The sequence below is a fragment of the Mus caroli genome, chromosome 4, assembly GCF_900094665.2.
Source record: "Mus caroli chromosome 4, CAROLI_EIJ_v1.1, whole genome shotgun sequence".
In the NCBI taxonomy this organism is placed as follows: Eukaryota; Metazoa; Chordata; class Mammalia; order Rodentia; family Muridae; genus Mus; species Mus caroli.
In genome coordinates, this window is record NC_034573.1 from 91,088,132 (window position 1) to 91,111,305 (window position 23,174).

Consider the following 23,174-nt stretch of genomic DNA (forward strand, 5'->3'; position numbering starts at 1 on the left):
AAACAACCCCCCAAAAACAGAAAAAAAAAAAAAGCAAACCAACAAAACAAAACAAAACAAATCAGTGTACAATAAAGTTATTTTTATCTTAATAAACACATTCAGTAAGTGACTGGACAAGATAAACTGTATTAGGAGGAACAAGACAGGGTACAAGTTCTGGTTCTAGGGCTCTGTGAGCTGGGCCTCAGTCAGTCCCTAGGTCCTGTGGTTCTTTCAGAAACACTTTATGTGGTGTGGGGGAGGAGGCACGCGCTCTAGCCCAAGCTATAGCTCTCAATTTCCTTCCCCAGATGTTCTCAGTCTCTTCTCCGCATGGCTTGATGGTTTCACAATCTCTGGATTATTGACCTTTCCTACACAGATACAGTCAGGTTTCTCCTGTTTCATACATTCTTTTCCCTTTTAGTTCTAAAATCTAGAATGAACTCTTCAAGGTCCACATAAATGTGTGGCATCTTTCCTGGCACTGCCAAGCTGGATTAATCAATTCTCTCTCTTGTGATCACACAGTTAGTAAGGAAAACGAGGAACTAGAGAGTTGATAAAGACTGTTCTCCCTCTTGTTACAAAACCTAATATTTATTATCTACTATGTGCCAAATATTAGTCTAGTAGTTTCTTTAAGTTGGTTTTGTGCTGGGGGAGTTACGCCTAAACACCAAGCCTGCTGTCCTTAGAAAGGTATTACAGTGCTGGTTCTTGGCTTCCAGATTTGGGGAGGGGCTCACAGTTGCAGATATTATGATGATATCTGCCTTCCTCCTGTAAGTCCCGTGTTTTAGTATGTCCTCCCCAAAGAGTTCCACAATGGCTGTTACAGTACTGCTGGAGGACGTCTACACAGCCTGTGTCTGCACTGCAGGGAACCCTGTGAGCCTTATACCACATACTCCTCCCTCTGCTGACTCCACTTTGTAGTCTTCGAGAGTAACAAGTCACAGACTCAGAACATTCACAAGCCGAGTCCTCTGAGTCTTCCTAATAATTCACCGAGGGCCTAGACACCTAGGTACTATTTAACCTGGTCTGCAAGCCCCTCTCCGAGAGGGAGATTACATTATCTTTCATTTGTTGTGAAGATCGCAAAGACTAAGTGGCTGGACAGGGACATACATACACTGATAAGGTTAGGAGTTCAACATTTTCTGTTTTGGTTCTTAAGGGAGGGAAAAATGGTGCTGCCTGATGAGGAGTAATACTAATTTTTTTGGCATAAACAGCAACTTTCAAGTTAAAAGAGTTGGGGTATGGAAGGGTGCTGGTCTATGTTAGTAAAGAACAGTAAATGTGGGCTGGAGAAATGACTTAGCAGTTAAGAGCACTGACTGCTCTTCATTAGGTCCTAAGTTCAATTCCCAGCAACCACATGGTGGCTCACAACCATCTGTAATGGGACCCGATGCACTCTTCTGGTGTGTCTGAAGACAGCTACAGTGTACTCATAAGTAAAAATAAGTAAGTCTTAAAAAAAAAAGAATTGTAAACACCACACAGATTGCTTCACATGGTGAACCAATTCCTATTTTCTGTTTTCAACAATTCCTTGTGGCTGTCATCTCAAACTATGGTATTAGTCACTCTTAATTTGAAGTTCTTTTTGCAAGAAGCCTCAATTACCTTTTAGTAAAGTCCTTGAAACAAAGGCGCAGCTTGTTGTGATGTCTGAAGAGCTTTGGGTCACCAGGTATTTCAGACAGGAAGACCTGGGCAACCTCCAGAGGTCCCTGCAAGATAAAGGAAGCAATGAAGTGTCCTTGTTCTTTAGAGTCATGGAGTTTACCCACAGAGCCACAGCACTGACAGGGCTGCATGTCCCTTAGGACTCTTCAGAGAGAGCCTGCTCCAGATACTCCAGACATCTTATTTACATTCTTGCCTTCTACAGATAGATTCATTTTGTAGTGGTTCATCCTCCAAAGAAATGAATAGGCCTTTGAAGACTGACTCCTGACTTTATTAATGCACTTTGCTTTGTTTTTGTTTTTTTTTTTTGTTTGTTTTGGTTTGGTTTTTCGAGACAGGGTTTCTCTGTGTAGCCCTGGCTGTCCTCGAACTCACTTTGTAGACCAGGCTGGCCTCGAACTCAGAAATCCGCCTGCCTCTGCCTCCCGAGTGCTGGGACTAAAGGCGTGCGCCACCTCGCCCGGCTTTAAGTGATTCTTGATGCACAAGTTTTAGTGCATTTCTAATCCACTGGCTATTACACTTGATTTTACAAAGCAAATTCTTTCAGCATTGTAAAAGTTATTCCTGATGCAGTAATTAAACAGAGGGGTCTTTTAAATTATGTGAAGGGAAGAAACAATTATTGCATGTGTTAGGGGCACCAAGGTCTCGTTTCAGTTATATCCTATAGCACTTCTTGGTATTGTTCTTTCACCCCAAAAGTAGTTAAAACATATTATGCAAAACCAGACTAACAGTTTTCTTGATGTTCTTATCTGGGGGAATTCTTTAAGATTGGGGCCATGCCTAAAATCATGAGGAAGACTTTCTCAGCAAACTAACTACAGAGGATATTATGATAACTTCCAAAATGTATGAGAACAACTACTGCTATCTTATATGAAAATATTATTACAATTTCAAATGATTCCAGATTATTTATTCCATAGAACTTATTGTGAAGAAGCTGTGGAAAAGGAGACATCATTGAGAATCTAAGAGAGCAGAGGTTCACATGTGTTAAATACAGCTCTGGAAATGAGTCTTTTTGAATCATGTATACTTTTTTTTTAAGATTTATTTATTTTATGTATACGAGTACACTATACCTGTCTTTAGACACATCAGAAGAAGGCACTGGATCCCATTACAGATGGTTGTGAATCACCATGTGGTTGCTGTGAATTGAACTCAGGACCTCTGGAAGAGTGGTCAGTGCTCTTAACCACTGAGCCATCTCTCCAGCCCCATGTATAATTTTTTTTAATGAAAGAATTTTGCTTTGTTTTATGAGACAGGGTCTCATTATGTAGTCTCAGCTGGTCTAGAACTTGCTACATAGACCAGGCTGGTCTTGAACTCACAGAGAATCTGCCTGCCCCTGCCTCCCCAGTGTGAGTTTAAGAGCATATGCCACCATAACCAACTAGCAAAGGCTATTTTAAGTGAGCACATTTCTATACTATAAGCACAGGCATAGGAGGAGGAGGTCTAAAAGCTGGCAATAATGCTTTCCATTCACTACCATGTGACTAATCTAATACATAATCTGTATGTCTAATTTGCATGATTCTGTCATTCTGTAAACATTACACTGTTTCTTCAAGTCTAGTATGTAAGCCAATAGCACACACTCAGCAAGAAGCACGAACCTGGTTTACAGTTGTCCCTACAGACCCCTGGAGGACCATTTGAAGCATTTTGGGGTCTGCTGGATCCTGATGTGTTGCAAATGCCAATTCCTGAGTCTTTTTCTGCATGTCTTCGATGGCAACTTCAATTGGTGTTAAGATTATCTGAGTAGAACAGTAGCAATCAGGTTAGTATACTGCCTGAAAACTGCCTAGTGAGATATAAATAAGGAATTCAGAAGAAATGGGGGGGGGGCACACTCATGATAAGCTTTCATGTAACAAAATCTAAACCTCAATCCCTAAATTAATCAACATAAAAATCAGTAAATACTTTAAAAAACATAAGCTGAGGATGAGTTAGCAACTTAGAAGATTGCCAAAAATGAATGAGCCACAATGGTAAAATCCTAGTATGCAAAGAGGATAGGATACATCTTCTGCTAAAACCATACGTAAGTTCACAGTGTGACTAGACGAGTCTTGTGAATCCTCTTTCCTCCCCTGTGGAGTTACCTCTTCTTTGTGAGTGACATTGACCCTTGTTTTAATGTAAGGAAAGGCATGAGACGTTGTCAGAATGGTCTTCCGTTTGAACTGTTCATGAAGCTCCCCATGAGCACGGCCATCTAAAGTGAAGGGTGTGCAGTACATGAAACGCCGGAGATTATAATTTTTGTCAAAATAAGTGATTCTGTCCTTCATCTCATAGGTGTCAAAGAACGGCTCCACGTAGGTAATCTGAATATATGCCTGAAGAGGGAAAAAGTCTGTATCAACCGACAGTAACCTGTCACCCAGGATGTGTCAAAGAAAACAACGTGCCTATCTTCAAAGGCACAATCGAGTATCATGAGGATGTAATCAGCCTACCTTGTTTGGATCTAATTTGCACTTGTCTACAGGATTCGAGTCCTTGATTACTTCAAGCACATCCTCTCCAAATCTTTCTCCATAAAATCCCTGGAATGAAGAGGAGGAAATCTTTTACACGACTTTCCCAGTGAACCAGAGTAGGCCCTTGAGGTAGACTCCTCAGCCGAGTACGAGATTTGGCAGGTTTTCATCTAGCTGCGCCATTTCCATCCATACAATTAAATAACAAGCAATCCCCCCCCCCATAAAACTCAGGTTTTTACAAGGGGACCTCAAGGGCTGCAGTTTGGGCAATGTTTCGGAAGGAAAAACTAAGACAGCACGGAGGTGAAGTTTAGATGCAGACATCCAGGAGGACCGCCAGGAATTATCTTCACACCTCCCACAAAGGGCTTTGCAGGATGAAGGTTGGGTAGCACGGTCTTGGTATTTCTCAAGACTTACCTAACTCAGAAATGTAAGGAGTCATAGTTTGAACCAGTTTATGGAACCCAAAGCCAGTAAAGTCACCTGTAAGAGTCAACACCAGCTAAAAGTAGAAGCCAGCCTAGAGCCCTGCTTCCCAAACTGTTCTGTGTGCACGGATCTCTTAAGGATCTTGTCAAAATGAAGACTTTGATTTAGAAAGTCTGGGGTTGGATCTGGGATTCTCCTTGGCACGAGACACACTTGGAGCAGGAAAAGAAGGGTTCAGATGAGCGCCCGGAACGGAAAGATGTAAATATAAAGTAAATATAAAGCAGGCATCTATGTGAGACGCAAGGGGTTCTTGAGAGCCACTCCGGTGCTCTCCAGGTGTGGCGCTAGTGTTTGACCTCTGAGGACATCTGATTGGACACTTGTGAGCCAGCTATTTCCTGGGCTTCTGCTTCCAATCTCATTACACACTGCTACTTCTTGTCTCTTACTCAAAAGTAGACGAATCAGAGTAATTCTGATGGATAAAGGAGCTTAGAAAATATGTGTGAAAATGAGCCCTCAGAAATACAGCTAATAATAATTTACTCTTGTCATAACAGACTTAAAGGTTTTGAAAGGGTGCTATTGTACCTCTCAAAAATTCTTATACACCACAGAAGTCGATTATCTGACTTACTTAATTAAAATTGAAGTGAAAATTTACTTTCTATAGAAACATGACATTCGTGAACTACCATGGCATTCACCTCCAATCTGTGAGAAATCTCTGCGAGTTTGGTTATTGCAGGCTCCTTGTAAACAAATTCCTGTTCATCCAAATCCCCGAACTTGGTTCCATAAAAACCAACACGGAAATAGGTGCCAAACATCCGCTTACCATCCTAGGTTTAGGAAAATGAGAAAATTTAATACAAAGACTTTTTGTTTTCTTATATTATGCTTAGATTGATATATTATAAAATTTCCAAAACACTGCAAAAAATTAGCTCAAAATTGTATTTATTTTCAAATAAGGGTAAAAACAAATAAAATGGTCTTTTTTCATTATTCCTAACCAGAATTATGCAAATTACGTTTCTTATCAAATGAAACAAAATGGTCTTTGTTTTTAAATCCATACAGTTGGGCTATATTAACTTATTTTCCTTATTGAACCAAAAGGTCTTAATATAAAAGTTAATTGAAACACATCACTAATACATTTTCAAGGCAACACAATTCTTCTCTTAGTCTCTTTGAGTATATTAAAAAGAGACCATAGACGCTAAGAGCCAAGGATAGCATCTGGCATAGAGTACAAAATCAGCAAACCATCAAGCCCCTTCAGAAGTACTAATGTAAAAATTCTTTAATTAATATCAGTGTTAAAAACAATATTTGTATGTAGAAGAGTATAAATAAACTAGAAAGGAAAAAAATCTGGGTGCAAGGTAATAACATTTTGAGATGAGTTGTATTTTAAAGATTGCCAAAAGCACCCACCAAACTCCCCAATGCTCTGTCTACGTGTCTAAATCACTATCCTGCTTCCGTTTCATGGTCTTTTCAGTGATATCGTCTATGACCACCCAGAAACACATAATCCTGTGATGTGACTTAACATTAACCACACAGCACATACAAGGACAGAAAATCATTCTACTTCTCACACAAGGTCAGTGAGAAGCAAGCCTTTCAGTAAGGACAACATCTGGGCACTTCCCATGCAGTCTGGAGACTGCAGACCCAAAGCGGTTTCAGAGGGATTCTGCACTGACTCACATGCAAACCACAAACACATGACGTTCCTCTCAATGCTCTGTAAGCCTACATTGCTTTATATTTATTTTTGCTATATAGAAAAGACCTGGTGGCATAAACATTTAAAAAGCGAACAATAAATGTTATAGGTAATTAAGCAAAATGAGAAACTTTGATCCTTAATTTATCAGTTTTATAATACCAAAGCAAGAAAAAGTAAGATAACCCCATATTCTCATCCACAGTAAGAAAAATATCTTTGGAGCTAAAAAATAAAATTTCTAACTTAAAAACATTTTTTTCATTTTAAAATATAATATAAATATTAACTGATTCTTACAGTAAATGAAATCCCTGGGTGATTTAAATAAATTTCACAACAATTTTTATTGGACCCAGCAGTAGGCAACAGTATTACTTTGACAATCACGGCAAGAAGGCACTGCATGGAACACAAGTGAAAGCCCTAAGATGACTGCTTACAGATCTGTGATTGTTAGCTTTCAAACTATGTTTCCCACATGAAAAACTGTCCTTCTGAAAACCAAAAATATTAGAATATTATACTCTAGCTATATGGCTTCAGAGGCTTCCAGGTTAAAATATTATTTTCAATCCTTAATTTAAAGACAGTAATTAGGATTCACTTCCCTTAGCTAAACTTTCCAACTCTCAATCATGGTATAATACTAACTTGCTTCAATTCTATTGGTCTTTCCAGAGACACCCCATAATGTGTACGATCCCCAAACCACACAATCTTGTGACGTGTCCTAACTGGGAAGGTCCTACGGCTCACAGCCTAAATCTGACTAAAACTTAACTACCTCTTTAAACATACTTTTTGTATTGATATTGTTATTTTAGCTATTATATATCTTCACTGACAGAATAGAAATAAGACTTCCTCCTCAAAACTATGAAATCACATGTCACAGTTTAAATTAGTACATACTGTAGTGAGTACTATCAAGAAGAGAAGATTAATTTTGTTGGAGCCAAATCACAGTTAGGGTTCTAGCCATCCATGGGGCTCAACATTAAAAAAGGGGGGGGGCAGGTCGACAGAGGAAAAAGGAGTGGCCACTCCAGTAGATACAGGAGGAAAAAAAGTTAGCTCCAATCATAAAAGGGAACCTATGTGAAGGAAATCATCCAACCATCCATCCAAGTATTGAATGGAATACCTAAGATACATCAGGCATATACATACGACTTCACCAGCGAGAAACAGAGAGAGGTCTCATCAAGCAAGTGACAGATGAGGAAAGAGTTAGAAAGCTATTTACATTGATTTCTGGGGAAATATACTCCAGCCAGATCGAGAGCCAGTGCAGAGGCCCCGAGGCAAGAGCCGACCTGAGGGATTTGAGGACCAGAATGGAGAACAGAGTGGGTGGAGCAGAGAAAATCAATAGAAACACAGGAGACAAGAGCAACAGAAAACTGGCCAGGAGTCCTTGGATGGTGCGTGTGCACACGGGTGTGCTGTAGAGGGTGGGCACACCCCAAGAGCGGCTCGTAGTCTGAGTAATGGTGTTTTGATTTAGAATTCTCCGCTGCTCACCTGCAGGCCGGTATCCACTTTTTAAAGCATGATCACGGAGCTTCACTTGCAGCAGAAACAATTCCCCCCACTTCATTTTCTTTTGTTTTGATACCTGCTTTGGTTTTGAATAACTTTCCTATAAGTTAGCATTATTTCCTTTACTGTTTAGAATTCATTCTGAATTTCACACCACTCCCACACTAGATATAGCTTATTCTTCATAAGTGGTTTTACTCATGTTTTTCTTAACTCTGTAGGTTAAGTTAAGACTAGGCATCAGCAAAGCAAACTACGTTCCACATCAGACACATTTACATGTGTTCTAGCTTTGTTCTCTTTGCTAAGGAAGGACCCTGTTGGGCTGGGGCACACTTGCTCCAGGACACTTGGCTATTTCCTACACTGTCTGACTTCCACACAGGCGTGCCAGCATTGGACACATTGCTCATCTCCTTTCCCTTCTGTTAGGCCTATTCTTTCTAAACACTTCAGATTCTTCTGGCCGAGATTTCTACTTGGGAACATATTAAATGGAACACCTCATTAACTGATTTCTTTGAGGGGTTGATACAGTGCTTTCCATGCCCTGGCAAGCGCTCTAGCAATGGATGGCATCTCATTTCTTTTCCCTTTTCCTTTTCTATGTTAAGATAAGACTTCGCTAAAATTTCCAGATTGCCCTTGAACTAGTAATCCTTTTGCCCCCTCCTCTGGAATGGGTGGAGTTATAGGGTGTGCCACTGTACCTGACCTTTTTGCTTAAGTTTTATGTTGATTTCAACAGGAGCTAGGGATAGCTCAGTACTCCAGTATTTGTCTAGACATGTCTATGGGTCTGATCCCCATTATTTCAGCATCATCAACAAAACCAACATATTTCACGTGAGAGTAATGGTAATGTCAATCGTGTAAAAATAGCAGCAACACAAGTGATCTCCAACACGCCTGCGCACTGGCTGGGGCTATCAACACTTTATATGTATTATATTAACTTTCTTTTCTTTTTAGTTTTTTAGACTATGCTGCTGGCTTTGAACTCCCAATCATCCTGCTTCAGTCTACAGATAGCTGAACCTACAGACACGCAGCAGCGTGCCAGCCTACATGTATTACATTAATATATTTGGCAGAATTCTGTGACTGGCACCACTATTTTGATCCTCATCTTACAGATGAAACAAAACAAAACAAAACAAAATTTAAAAACCCCAATTTCTGGCATTTTTATGTGACACCCAAATCAAAACTTTACTTCAGCTACATCTTTCCCACCGTCCACTCACAAATAGAAACCTAGGACTCGAGAATGGCTTCTGCGTTGTCTTCACTTCTCTGGTGTTTTTCTTAGATTTCCTGTGAAGCTCTTTAAGTAATTCAATTTATTTTTAACTTATTTTTTGTTTTGTTCCAGTTTTAAAGCAGGGTTTCATGTAATCCAGGGTAGCCTAGAACTCCCTAGGTAGCCAAGACTGGCCATGAACCGTTGCTCTTCCAGCCTCAGCCTCCTGAGTCCTATGATTAAAAGCATCTGCCACCATGCCTGCTGAGTTGGATGACTCCTCCTTCTCTGTTTGCTTTATCTCTATACTACAGTGCCATCCTTTACCATAACTTCTGTATTTTGCAGATCTTTCTTGTATAAGCCAATGTCAAAATCAAGTGGTAGCTTAACAGACATACTCATCTCAGATTCAGCCTAACCAGTTTCTAATCTGAAGTTCAACTCTAGTCATTACATATCTCCATCCCCAGAAAAAAATGTCATATCCAGTATCACCTACAGTTTTCTAACTACAGAGCCAGCAGATGAGGCAAATCAAAACAGTATATCAAGGCCCTACTAGATCCACCTTCCAGTCTGCCACCAGGAAGACATCAACTCTACAAAGCACTTCTGAGGATGCGCCAGAGTTAAAGGCCCACGAGTGCTTTCTATCCATATTCTCTCTCTCTCTCTCTCTTCCTGTATCACACATCCTCCCCCAAAACCTAAAAGTATCCTAAGCTCCATCCTCGAAACAAAACAAACAAAACAAAACAGAAACAAAACACTCCCTGTTTAGGTTCATTCCTTTCCTCCACTGTAATTATAGCTGTTTCTAATTCTGCATTCATTTTATTTCCTTAAATGACTTATACTATTTACCTCAACATTAGTATAGAAGCCAGACTGTAGTCAGTGTTTCTGAGCACACCAAAGCCAAAGCATTAACTCACATTTATGTTCATCCAATTTAGTAATGAGTTTAAGGCAATCACTTTAGATACTTCTAGGTCCAAGAGTAGGGGATAAATATATCTTTAGTGGTGCATCAGTTTATCTTTATAAAGTTAACTTTATGCTCTAGCTGTTCTGGGTACCAAAAGATACATGGAGAATGGTAATCTCTTTAAAGGAAGAGGATGTAATTTTTTTTTAATAGAGAAATGTTATATTATCAATATTTGAAAAGAATTGTTTTGAAAAAATGAGCTCACGGTGATGAATTTCTTCAAGCAGATTGATAACTATTTGGCAAATGAATACATCTTTTAAAAATAAACGGATGTATACAAAATGTGAAATGGTCATCAGATTTTCACACAGAAATTAATTTTTTCTTTTAAAAATATTTTAAATGAGTTATAGGAAATGATTTATTTCATATTATTTAGAGAATAATAAATGGGCTTTGGAAAAAATGAAAATTAAGATATTAGGAACAAAACATGGTAGTTAACAGTGACAAGTTCTTGAGAGTTTCACAGAGTGTCACCTGACATGTAAACACTTCGGCAAACTGCTAAATATGGTCGGGAGTTCTCTCTTTCTCTCCCACCCTCTGTCTCCTAAAAGCTGTGCCAAGTCAAATAATTTCTACTGAATCAAGAACAGAATGTAAAACAAAGAACAATGCAGACTCAAGGAACCTTATATATAAATCGTCCTTACTAGGTATCAATCCATGAGCATTCTATGAGAAAATACTAAGAAATTAGCTAAGAAACAGTTTTCAGAAAAAATGAAATCACTGAAGCTGTCAGAGTTAAACAGGAAAATATTCACAAGATAGGAACTTACCACAATAGACAATAGTAAAAGTAGGGAGTAGGTCAGCAACCAGGGGCAAGAGAGAGAAAACAGAAAGCATTTTAATTAGGGGAATTTCAAAACATTTAAGCAGCAAATGGTAGCAAACACATTTTTAAAATGCAAGCATCCACTTAAGTTTAACAAGTACAGCAAAAACCACACGTGCACCAAGTTCAGACGCTATGAAGCTGAAGACCCAGCACAGGCAGTGACAAGGATGCAAACAGGCAAGCAAGGTCTATGCAACCTCCATGCAGCACACGACGGGAGGATGGTGTTAGTGTCAAAACCAGTGGAGAGGGCGTCGCCCAGGGGTCGATTTAGCATCAAGCAGACTAGTCAAAAACTGCTCAGAGGTTTTAATATATTCTTAATTTTATATCTAGTTTTCAGCTAACTTTGCTTCATGTTAGACTACCCATGAGGAATCTTATCCCTTGGAGATGGCTGTGGCAAGACGCTGCATATATCTAAACGAAGCCACAGAAATAGATTATATTTTAGGTATTAATGAGGTCATGCACATTTAATCTGGAGGATGAAGGTAAATGTGACGGCTCATGTAAAGGTAAGTAGAGGCAGGCACTATTTCAGAATGGGAGGACATCTATTGGTGACATCTGTCTCTAAGTGTTCTTTCTGGGTCTCTACAAGAGAGGACTGTAAGGAATCAAACGGAGAAGCCTGCTATATCCAGCCAGTGTGAGTCGAGAGGCAGAGCCACACACCTAACCCAAGACTCTAGTCATAAATATTAGGGCGTAATTTAGAGAATTTTCTCCTTTACAGAAAGATGAAAAATTCAATTTCAGATAAGATTTATTTTATATTTAACATTTCCAAATTTAACTGCTACATATAAGGAAGCAAATGTATTCATTGTACAGGAATAAACGCCATCAGACCATAAAGTCAAATTTTTAAATGCTGTTTTCTCAGTATCTCTATCTTGCTCCCCCATCTAAATTTAAGTGACCAAAATAAATGTCTTTCCTGGGGTGAGGGCTCTACCTACGGCAAAGTGACTCACGACAAAATTAAGCACCATTTATCAATTCCAGCGTGCCCACTTTCTCCACGGTCTGCATCCACCTCTACTGAAGGGATGTCACTGTAATACACAGGTGATTTCTATCTTATACAAAGACACAGACACTAGATAGTGTGTTCTCTGCCTGACAGCAGCACACAAAGGCAATGCTTTCTACTTTATATACCTCTGAGCAATGTCGTACAAATCGACCTCTGTGAGTGAACATGGTTAGGAGAGAAAGCTGTGTCTACGTGTTGATGACAGAAACACGTCAAAGGATAAAAACAAACCAGAGTGCTAACACAGTGGCTCATTTACCAAAGAATCTCATTAGTGAAACGGTTTCCATGCACTGCCTAGGACCTCCATATCAGCCAGCTCTTAAGATAACTTACAGTAGTTTAACAACATTTCTTTGGTTAATGAATTCAGTTGATAAGCAGACAGCAACAGAATGCCCACAGCTAGCACATGTGGACAAAGCATTGGCATAAGAAATCTGGTCAAGTCCATCTATTAGTGTCTTTAACTAACTAAAGCATTACCTACCTCCCAGCCAGTGCTCTGTGTAATAAAAGTAAAAAAAGGCAAGTCATAAACAAACTGTTCAGAAGAACAAAGAGGCCAAAGGAAGTTCAGTGACGCGGTACCATACCACAAGGTCTTCTCAGAGGATAACAAAAGATTTTAAATAGAACATATTCTATCATCTAAGACCGGCAGAAATTTTATAACACACTTGTTCAAAACTCAATTCCTAAAATTTTGCCTTTGAAAAGCTAAGCTTTGAAAGTAAAAGTACTTTTTAGGTCTAAGTACGCATTTTAGGGAACGGGAATCTGCCACTTATCCCGCCTCTGTGTCTGACTCAGGTCTCTGACTACTAGGAGCTGCACTCCACGGAAACATCCAGGTTAAACAGGACACACACTGCAGTTCTGACAAATGACAGGAACTGAATCAAATGGATGAAATTTTCTGGGAAACCACTAGCAGTTCTACGTGTTGCAGACTGGATACGTATGATTGGCATCATAGGGCTCTCAAGGATGATGAAGTCCCTCAGAGCATGTGCATAATTGATTATAAAAATACCTGTTACCACCATGAAGCCTAACCAACCGTTTGTAACTTCAATATTTTCAAAGATTACAATAGAGTTCTGGCTTAACAGGAAAAACCCACTTTACTTTCAGATTCTGTCTATTCATCTGTAACAGCTTGGCCATGGTGGTCAAGCTAGTAAAGAGTGAAACTGTTGTAGAACTGCATGCAGGAGTGGGTAGTCAGTCACTCTTCCCCTGCCTTGTGGAGGTCGTGCGTGGGAAGAATCATGCATGAAGAGGAGGAATAGGAGGAGGAGGAGGAGGAAGAGGCCCAATAGAAACTTTCAGTGGAGCCAATGACTTAGTCAGAAGGCACCAACCACTACTGGTCTACGTCATTTTCCCACCTAGTTTACATGACCCTGATTTTGGTAAAGTAAAGTACAACCTCTCTCTGGGTTGCATGGGAACTTGTCTTGGTCGTTGTTTTATATGGGAAACATTGGGTGAGGGTGCAGATGTAGGAGAAACACAACTACAGCAGTAAAAGTACCAGGATTTCATTACAGTTTCACATCATTCAATAAAAGTTAATTTACACATTAAAAACCTTTTGGCAGCAAAGAAACAGGTGTTAATTTAAATACCAAACCCATAATTTAATCTACAATGTAATACAGAAATAAAATTCTAAAATATTGCTAAATAGTAATAATTTAAAATTTGACAAAGAAAAAAAGTCATTTGGGGAGTTCCTAATAGTTATGACCACTTTAGATAAATGCATTCCTTTTTTTTGTTGTTTTGTTCTTTGTTTTTGTTAGTAAATCTGATTTTAACTAGGAACTATCTTTTAACCAAGTAAAATGGCCATTCCATGGGATTTGGTTAGGCGTGAGCACAAGGCAGTGTTAAGGTAACACTTCCCCAGCTAACAAAGTCAGAAGTGGGAACTGTTACCTGATGAACGATTTTGCTGAACGCCTCCTGAAGTTTGCCATGGATTGTGGAGAGCTTCTTTGCATCCCGATTAGCTTCATGAATAGGAATGAGTACTTTGTAAACCTCATTAACTGCTTCATACATGCCCGCCTACAAAGATAATATCTGTGAGATACCGCTTTCTTTTAGATCAATGAAAACTAAGATAATTAGAATTAATATTCACCATTTTTATTAAGATAGTACTACTGAAGCTTTCCCAATAGGTCTAATTTTTAAGTGTATTAAAAGCCGCCAGGCAGTGGTGGCGCATGCCTTTAATCCCAGCACTCGGGAGCCAGAGACAGGCGGATTTCTGAGTTTGAGGCCAGCCTGGTCTACAGAGTGAGTTCCAGGACACCCAGGGCTACACAGAGAAACCCTGCTTCAAAAAACCAAACCAAACCAACCAACCAAACAAAAAACCTTAAAACCCAATTTTATGTAATGTATCATTTCCTCTGAATGGACTCCAGTGGGTATATATTTATATTCTATGCATCCATCAATACTTATGCTGATGTATAATTCTAACAAGACATCCTGTTCCTGTCTTTCCTACAATGACTTCACTAAGGTAAATATGTACATGTGCATATAAACTCTTAAAAACTAGTTCTGATTACTGCAAGAAATTCAATTATTATATAGGTAACAGATTCCCTATTCTCTTAAAATCAGAGCATCTGTAGCCTCTGGGAAAACCTAAACCATTTACCTTTTCACAACTGTAAGTAGGCATAGGAATCTGCTTACTAGAAATTCTTGGGAGGTATTTAAATAACTTGATCTTTAAGGACATACAGGTTTGGCGTGTTGGCACTCGGGCTGCACGTTCTCCTAGCAGATGGCACTGTAATGGGAGGAGAGAGCAGCTTCCCACGGTGTCACAGATCAGCACATGTGCATTCCCGAGGAAAGGACTTCCATGCTCTTACTGCCAGATCACAGGAGGATCTCTAAGCAATAATGTAGCTTCAATGGGGAAATAAATTTAGCATAACTAAAATTCTCTAGTAAGTATCTTAATTAAATTAAAAATGTGGGCTGGCGAGATGGCTCAGCGGGTAAGAGCGCTGACTGCTCTTCCGAAGGTACTGAGTTCAAATTCCAGCAACCACATGGTGGGTCAGAACCACCCGTAATGAGATCTGAGACCCTCTTCTGGTGCGTCTGAAGTCAGCTACCGTGTACTTATATATAATAATAAATAAATAAATCTTTGGGCTGGAGCAAGTAGAGTTGACCGGGGCGAGCAGAGGTCTTAAAAATTCAATTCCCAACAACCACATGAAGGCTCACAACCATTTGTACAGCTATAGTGTACTCACATACATAAAATAAATAAATACATCTTTAAAAAATTAAAAACGTAAAAAGAATATATTAATACTACATATAAATAAAAGAATTTCTGCACAACAGACTACTAGTCTGTAATCTAGATGTACTTCTGTGACTTACTTAAACTACATGTGTATTCAGACACAGAAAATTACTAAATTACTCTGTCAGTAGCAAAAAAAAAAATCCTCCAGTTTATGACAAAAATGGAATGATCATGGTCCTTAGAAACAGGACATTGTTGAAAGGAGTGAAGTCTGAAAAAATATTTTTAAGAGCTTGAAAATCATTATAGTTAACCATGTGGATCTAAGGACTAGCAAGGGTCAAGATGGTAATCATGCCAGTGCCCCAGCAATGACTAAAGAACGGGCTCTCTCTACATGAGAACGTCTTTAGGTGAACTCCTTCCTCACGCCAACCCGAGGTGCAAATTATTATTAGATGTGTTTAACAGTTAAGAAAAGTGAGACATGAAGAGAGTGAATAACCTGTGTCTGAAATAACAAAGCTGCTTAATCGGAAGCTCAGACTGAACTCGATGCACTTAGCCAATATGCTGCAGAGTGGAGGGCGAGTCCCTAGGGAAGTAGAGTGGCTCTGGACATCATCTCAGGCTCTGCTCTACCCTTGCATGGTCCCAACTGGTGCTGGGACAGTAAGCAGTAAAATCAAAGAAAGCAGCGACTCAGTCTATCACAGACGCTCAAGGTTAGGGAAGTTAGGTTATATCCTATAAATGCCTGTCCTGGATCCCCTTAGCGGTCTTGGCTTCGATTCTTCGCATACAGATGGGAGGGAACAAGGACTCGAGTTATACAAGCAGGGCAGGCAGGTAAGGGATGCAGGATGAACTCTGACAGGTGAGAGCTGGTCCTCCAAAACCTACTCAGAAAGGTTCACTGCACAAGCCCAGCTCAACACATGATGATCTCCAATTCACCTGAGAGGCACACTGTAAAAGTGTGTTAATCTACTCAGAGCTGAAAAAGCCCAGAGAAGTTTTGTTCTCTCTTTTTTTTTTAAATTTAAAGGTTTCAGAAAATATTTTGTAAACAAAGAAAATAACTGTGGCAGATTAACCCTGGCTCATAAACAAGTAGATGAGAACACTGGGGAAAGCCACAGGTCGCTAGGGTACACGCAGTGGGAGGAACAGTGACAGAGCTGAAGGACAGCTCATAAGGACACCTGCAGCCAACACTCTCAAAGGAAAGGTAAGGGTGAAAGGCAGAAACACTGACATATGTGTCCCGTATGGACCTGGAAACTGTGGGACAGAGCGAACCAAGTCGCCTACCATGGAGAAGGAAGCAGCCGCTTGTTCCAGTAAGCCCACCAGTCCCGATTCAGTGAAGTACTTTCCAGAGCAAATGCCTTCTTCATCTGGAGATACCACATCATCTGAGACAGCAGACTCTTCCAATACATTAGATGAAATATTCTAGGGAAAAGTATTGAAGAGGTATTGGCAGTGTATCACTTTCCTAGCATGGACAGTGATCATGAAGTAAGTGACAACTAGATGTCACTATTAGCTCAGGTAGGAGAGCCTACCCTCAGCTGTGAGAGACCCTGGAGTCAGCCCTATGCACAGACACACAACGGAAGTAAGAGATCTCTGTTTAAAAGATGATGATAAAATTACAACACTGTTGCTAGAAAACTCCCCCCGCAACAGCAAGTTGTAGAGATAAACTGTCTTCTGATCTTCACAGATGTATCAAATTAAAAACATTTGTAGGAGGGCTGGAGAGATGGCTCAGCGGGTAAGAGCACTAACTGCTCTTCCAGAGGTCCTGAGTTCAAATCCCAGCAACCACATGGTGGCTCACAACCATCTGTAATGGGATCTGATACCCTGTTCTGGGGTGTTTGAAGAGGGCGACAGTGTGTGTGTGTAAAATAAATAAACAAAAACATTTGTAGGAAAGAAAGTCAAGATGGCTAAGCAGTTAAGAACACTGGCTGTTCTTCTAGAGGACCTAGGATCGAAGCCCTGATTTCAATCCTCAATTAAAAATCAGGTTCTCTTTAATAGGGCTGGAGATCTATCTCAGTGGAGGCAAACATGCCCTGATTATATTCTCAGAAGAGCAGGCAAAATAAAGAGTGCAATCTAAGAGTACAGTCATTCACCTTGCCAAGGTCTGGCCTTACTTCCTATTTCCAAAGGACACAGCAGATCCCTACCTGGAATGTTACGCATCCAACAGGAAGATACTTCCGATCTTCCAGCATGCTCAGATACTCGGCAACAAGGGCTGCGGAGTGGACCAGGCACTGAGCAGCTTCGGCATGATTGCTTCGTTCAGAGTGCTTGCCAGCCATGTTCTGCAACCAGGTCAGGCGCAGGTCTGGAGACGTCTGGTAGCCCTTGGCGATTCTAATCACAACAGAAATGATTCTTAGTAGCTGCTAGCTTCCCAAAGTGATTGTGAGTTCAGAGGTTCCTCAGATTAGCTAGACAAGTTCCTGCTAGGGCATCAACCTGTCATGACAAGTGTTTAAGTGGCTGGAAAATGTCACTGTGTACGGATAGAGAAGTCACCGTGGTGCCTGAAATGGACACTATCATTTTGGGTTGGGGTAAAGAGAATTGAGAATTGGCTGCTAAGAAAACTATATTTAAATTAAAAAATATATACTAATGTATTTTATATGACATATATACTTATACATTAAGTATATAATAAATACTTATAAATCTATGAATATATAAGGAAAAATAGAAAAATATACATCTTTATTTGAAGAGTTGTTAATTTGTGTGTCATCTTGTGATGGACAAAGCTGGTGAAGAGAGGACCCCATAGAAAGAAAACTCTGCCTTCTCTTTCTGTGTCTAACAAGATAGAGTGGCAACTACAAATCTCTCAAAATCTGTACCTAGAAATACTATCTCTAATCAGAACCACAATCTGAAATTATGATAATTCATACTATACTAAACATTCATATTCTATTTTTTTTAAAGATTGTTTTTTACATTTAAAATGTGAGCTTGAGGCTTTTCTAAGATGTTCGAGATCTAGGACACCAAATTAATTAATTAACTAGTTAATTAATTTTACTTTTACTGACCTGCTTGCTCAGGCCATATTTATTTCATATATGTGGGTACACTCACTGTCTTCAGATACACCAGAAGAAGGCATTGGATGCCTGTTACAGATGGTTGTGAGCCACCATGTGGTTGCTGAGATTTGAACTCAGGACCTCTGGAAGAGCAGTCATTGCTCTTAACTGCTGAGCCATCTCTCCAAATTAATTTTTTAAAAATTCTCTTTTTTCTTTTCTTTTTTCTTTTTTTTGGCAAGCAATAAACATTCTGTATTCTGAGGCTCTACCTTTGATCCCTTGCACTGCAAAGCCCACAACACAACAGCAAGCTGAAGTTAATGTTTCAACTCTTACGTTCTGTGTGTGGGTGTTCTGCCTTCATGCATGTCTCTCCACCCAGTGTACCTGGTGCTCATGGAGACCAGAGAGGGTGAAAGGTACTGAGCGGGTGCAGTGGTAGATGACTGAAAACTGAACCTGGGTCCTCTGCAAGAGCAGAAAATGCTCTTAACTGCCGAGTCATCTCTCTAGTCCAAACTGAAGAGTTTAAAAGCACTGACAAAAGAAGTAACCTCAGCAAAGCACAGTCTTTGCCTTCTACAGACACCAGGCACACAGCAGTACAGACACACGTGCAAGTAGAGTACACACACACACAAGCAGCACAGACACACGTGCAAGCAGAGTACACACACACACAAGCGGTACAGACACACATGCAAGCAGAGTACACACACACACACAAGCGGTACAGACACACGTGCAAGCAGAGTACACACACACACAAGCAGCACAGACACACGTGCAAGCAGAGTACACACACACACAAGCAATACAGACACACGTGCAAGCAGAGTACTCACACACACACACACACACACACACACACACATCTCTATTACAAAGTCACAAATATTTTTTTTACATTTTTTCTCATCAACCGTTACCCAGTATCTTTCAAATCCCATAATGCAAATGGGTTGAGTCATGTGAAGGATACCTGTACATGAGATCAATCAGCATTTCTGGGTCTTCCTGATGTTCCTTCATCTTAACAGTGTCAGAAAGGATCATATGGAGATTGAAGACCAAATCTTGGACCTGCAATAGAGAATCATAAACATTTCCTGTCACTCATTCCCAATAACTGAATGAGTCTGGAAGCTTTTTTTTTGTTTTTTGAGACAGGGTTTCTCTGTGTAGCCCTGGCTGTCCTGGAACTCACTCTGTAGACCAGGCTGGCCTCGAACTCACAGAGATCCGCCTGCCTCTGCCTCCCGAGTGCTGGGATTTGGAAGCTATTTTTGAGAAGCTTCTAGAACGTTGAAAACAAGTTACAGCGAGTATGTGGGTGTGGCGGGGGGGGCATTCTTCAGTTGCCTACACTGTAAGCAGGGATGAGGTGCAGGAAAGCCAGGACTGCAGGAGCACAGGAGGAAACTGTCTTTCACTGTCTAACAGTCAGCTTGGTGAAACTAGTTTTCCTAACGACAAGCTAATATTTGAATAACAGGCAGGAACTGCCTACATCTACTGCTACAAATGAGCAGAATTACACAACCAGATTAAAGGTTTTAAGAACAGGGTGCTTTGGAGATGGTTGAGTCTGTCCTCAGCACCCACAGGCCAGGTGTGGTGGCCAGCATTTCATCTAATTCCAGCAAAAACAGGAGGATCCTTGGGCCTCACTGTCAGCATCCTAATCAAACTAGGAACTCCAGGTTCAGTGACAGAGGGTGGGAAAGTAACGGAGGAATGACAATGGACTTTCACCTCTGGGGCTTCACATGTATGAACATGTGAAGAAACACATGTGCACAGAAACACACATGTGCAAGCACACACAATAGCATTTCTCACCTGATCAGGAAATGTGGTTTCCCTCAATTCTAGATCTTCTTCAGCATATGTCAAAATAGTTTTTAGAGAGCGTCTTAAGAATTCTTCATTAAAATTCTGAGACGTACCCACCAAAGAGGACAGTGACATCGTCACTTGCATTTTCACTCTGGCAAAGTTCTGTGAAAGGGAAATTGCAGCAATTAAGGCAGTCAAAAGAAAACGTGCTTCTGTTTGCCTGCAAAGGGAAAAGGCTAGGACCATGGCCCAGTGCTAGGTGCTTGCTTAGCTTATGTGAGGTCCTAGGTTTGATCCCAATACTGCAAATAAACAAAATCAAAGTTTGGTGGAAAAAATGCTATTCTGAAACATTTTTCTAAGTAATGAAATATACATAATGCAATCTGATTTTTTAAAAGGATGCTGTGGACTCCAGGGAACTAAGCAGCATCTCTCCTGCAGCCTTCCTTCCTCACACCCTATCCCTCTGTCTCACTCCTGGGAACCTCTGGTCACTCAAGGGTATCAGATCAGCTAAGTGATTTTCACTCTCCTGCCCATCTACCAATTCCAGTTTCCTAGTCTGATCCCAGCTTTGTAGCAGACCAAATGCTGTGTGTGGTCTCCCCTTCCTGTCTGGCTTCACTCCCAAGGAAATAAGCAGATTTTCTCCTATAGCCTTCTTTCTTACCCATCTCTTTGTCTCAATCACCAATAACCAGAGACACTCTCTCCCTAGAAATCCACTGATGGCCAGAAAATCAGATCCTCCAGGGAACCAAATCTTTGAGGCAGGCCTCAGTGCCCTTCCCCATTCCTATATGTAGCTTTAGATACCTAGAAACAAGTCTACTTGGGACTTGCAGTACCCGCACATCAGGTGCTCAGAAGTACCTCCAAGCAGGCAACTCACTGGCGCTACATGCTCCTAAGACCCAGAGAGGGCAACAGAAACCAAGGAATGTAAAATCCAACAAAGACCAGATAATAAGACCCAGAATTACAATCATCTCAAATCCAGATGCCAGCATAAAAACACAACCAATAACAGCCAGGAAGATGCAGGACAATATTAGAGTCCAGAAATCCTACCTCAACAGGCCTCAAGTATTCCAATACAGCTGAAGCATGAGACAAAGACTTCAAAAGAGCTATTATGAATGTAATCAAGGACCTGAAAGAGGATATGAATCTACTAATAAAATCTATGAAAACACAAACAGTGAAATAAAATGAAGAAAACAGTTCAGAACATGAGAGTAGAAATGGAATCCCTAAAAACCAAACAGGTAAAAGTAGAAATGAAAAATTTAGGAACTCAAATAGGAAACTTAGAGGCAAGACATATCAACAGAATCCAAGACAAGAAAGAGGAAATGGACACTTTAGTCAAAGAAAGTATTAAAACCAACCAACCAACCATCCAACCAACCAACCAACCAAACACCAAATCAAACCAAACAGAGCCGGGCGTGGTGGCGCACACCTTTAATTCCAGCACTTGGGAGGCAGAGGCAGGTGGATTTCTGAGTTCGAGGCCAGCCTGGTCTACAAAGTGAGTTCCAGGACAGCCAGAGCTATACAGAGAAACCCTGTCTTGAAAAATCAAAAAAAAAAAAAAAACCCAAAAAAACAAACAAACAAAAAAACCAAACCAAACCTTTTGGCACAAAGCATCCAGAAAATCTTGGACACTATGAAGAGACTAATAGGAACAGAGAAAGAAGAAGCCACCCATGTCAAAGGCACAGAAAACATGGTCTACAAGTTCATAGAAGAAAATTCCCCTCACCAAAAGAAGGAAGTACCTATTAAAGTACAAGAAGCAAGCAGAACACCAAATACATTGGACCACAAATGAAATTCCCCATGATGCATTATAATAAAAACACTAAACGTACAGAACAAAGAAAGAATATTAAAAGCTGCAAGGGAAACTGACCAAGTAACATATACAGGCAGATCTATTAAAATAATGCCTGTTATTTCAATGGAACCTTCTAAAAGGCAGAAGGGTCTGGACAGATGTTCTGTAAACTCTCAGAGACACCAGAAGCCAGGCCAGATTATTATACCCAGTAAAACCTTCAATCACAATACATGGAGAAAGAAAGACAATCAACAATGAAACCAAAGTTAAGCAGTATCTCTCTATTCCAGCTCTAAGAAGACACGAGAAACTTCAACATGCTTCAACATGAAAGTGTTAACCACCCAAGAAAACACAAGGGATAAATAATCTCAGAACTACAAATAAATACAGGGGAAAAAACTCACACCACCACAACAAAATGACAGGAATTAATAAACACTGTACGTTAATAACTCCCAATATCAATGGCTTCAATGACTCAATAAAGAGACACTGATTAACAGATCACGTTATAAAACAGGATATATTCTTTTGATGCATCCAAGAAACACAACCATTTTTAAATTAATGATTTATTTGTTTATGTATGTGGGTATTTTGTCTGCATGTATGCCTGTACACCAGAAGAGGGCATCAAATCCCATGGGACTACATTTGTAAGTGTCTATGGGCCATCATGTGGATGCTGGGAAGTGAACTCAAGAACTCTGGAAGATCAGCCAGTGCTCTTAATAGCTAAGCCATTTCTCCAACCTCAAGAAATATATCTTAATATCAAAGGATAAACATAATCTCAGGATAAAAGGACAGAAGATATTTCAAGCAAGTGAACCCAAGAAACAAGCCAGGGTAGCCATTTTAATGTCAGACAAAATAGCCTTTAAACTAAAATTAATCTGAACAGATGGGGGATGATACTACATATTCACTAAATGAAAAATACATCAAGAAAATATTGCAATTCCAAATAATTATGCACCAAGCAGAAGGGCAGAGGACCCTAGACTACAGAAACACACACACACACACACACACACA

General features: G+C 40.1%; 1 protein-coding gene across 5 annotated transcripts in view; it reads right to left on the reverse strand.

Moving 5' to 3' along the window:
- Positions 1-1,569: 1,569 nt before the first annotated feature.
- Dock7 (dedicator of cytokinesis 7) overlaps positions 1,570-23,174 on the reverse strand; it is a 183,354-nt gene continuing 161,749 nt past the window's right edge. For 3 of the 5 annotated variants that reach the window (XM_029475730.1, XM_029475731.1, XM_029475729.1), the window contains 11 exons: positions 20,285-20,443; positions 19,425-19,525; positions 17,555-17,747; positions 16,662-16,805; positions 13,997-14,128; positions 12,540-12,554; positions 5,342-5,467; positions 4,173-4,262; positions 3,816-4,052; positions 3,321-3,464; positions 1,570-1,727 (listed from right to left, as the gene is read on the reverse strand). In XM_029475730.1, coding sequence (XP_029331590.1) covers positions 1,617-1,727; positions 3,321-3,464; positions 3,816-4,052; positions 4,173-4,262; positions 5,342-5,467; positions 12,540-12,554; positions 13,997-14,128; positions 16,662-16,805; positions 17,555-17,747; positions 19,425-19,525; positions 20,285-20,443 — 1,452 coding nt within the window. In that variant the 3' untranslated portion in view covers positions 1,570-1,616. Of the gene's footprint in view, positions 1,728-3,320; positions 3,465-3,815; positions 4,053-4,172; positions 4,263-5,341; positions 5,477-12,539; positions 12,555-13,996; positions 14,129-16,661; positions 16,806-17,554; positions 17,748-19,424; positions 19,526-20,284; positions 20,444-23,174 lie in introns of all 5 variants that reach the window. The other 2 variants (XM_021161214.2, XM_029475732.1) reach the window with 2 other exon arrangements.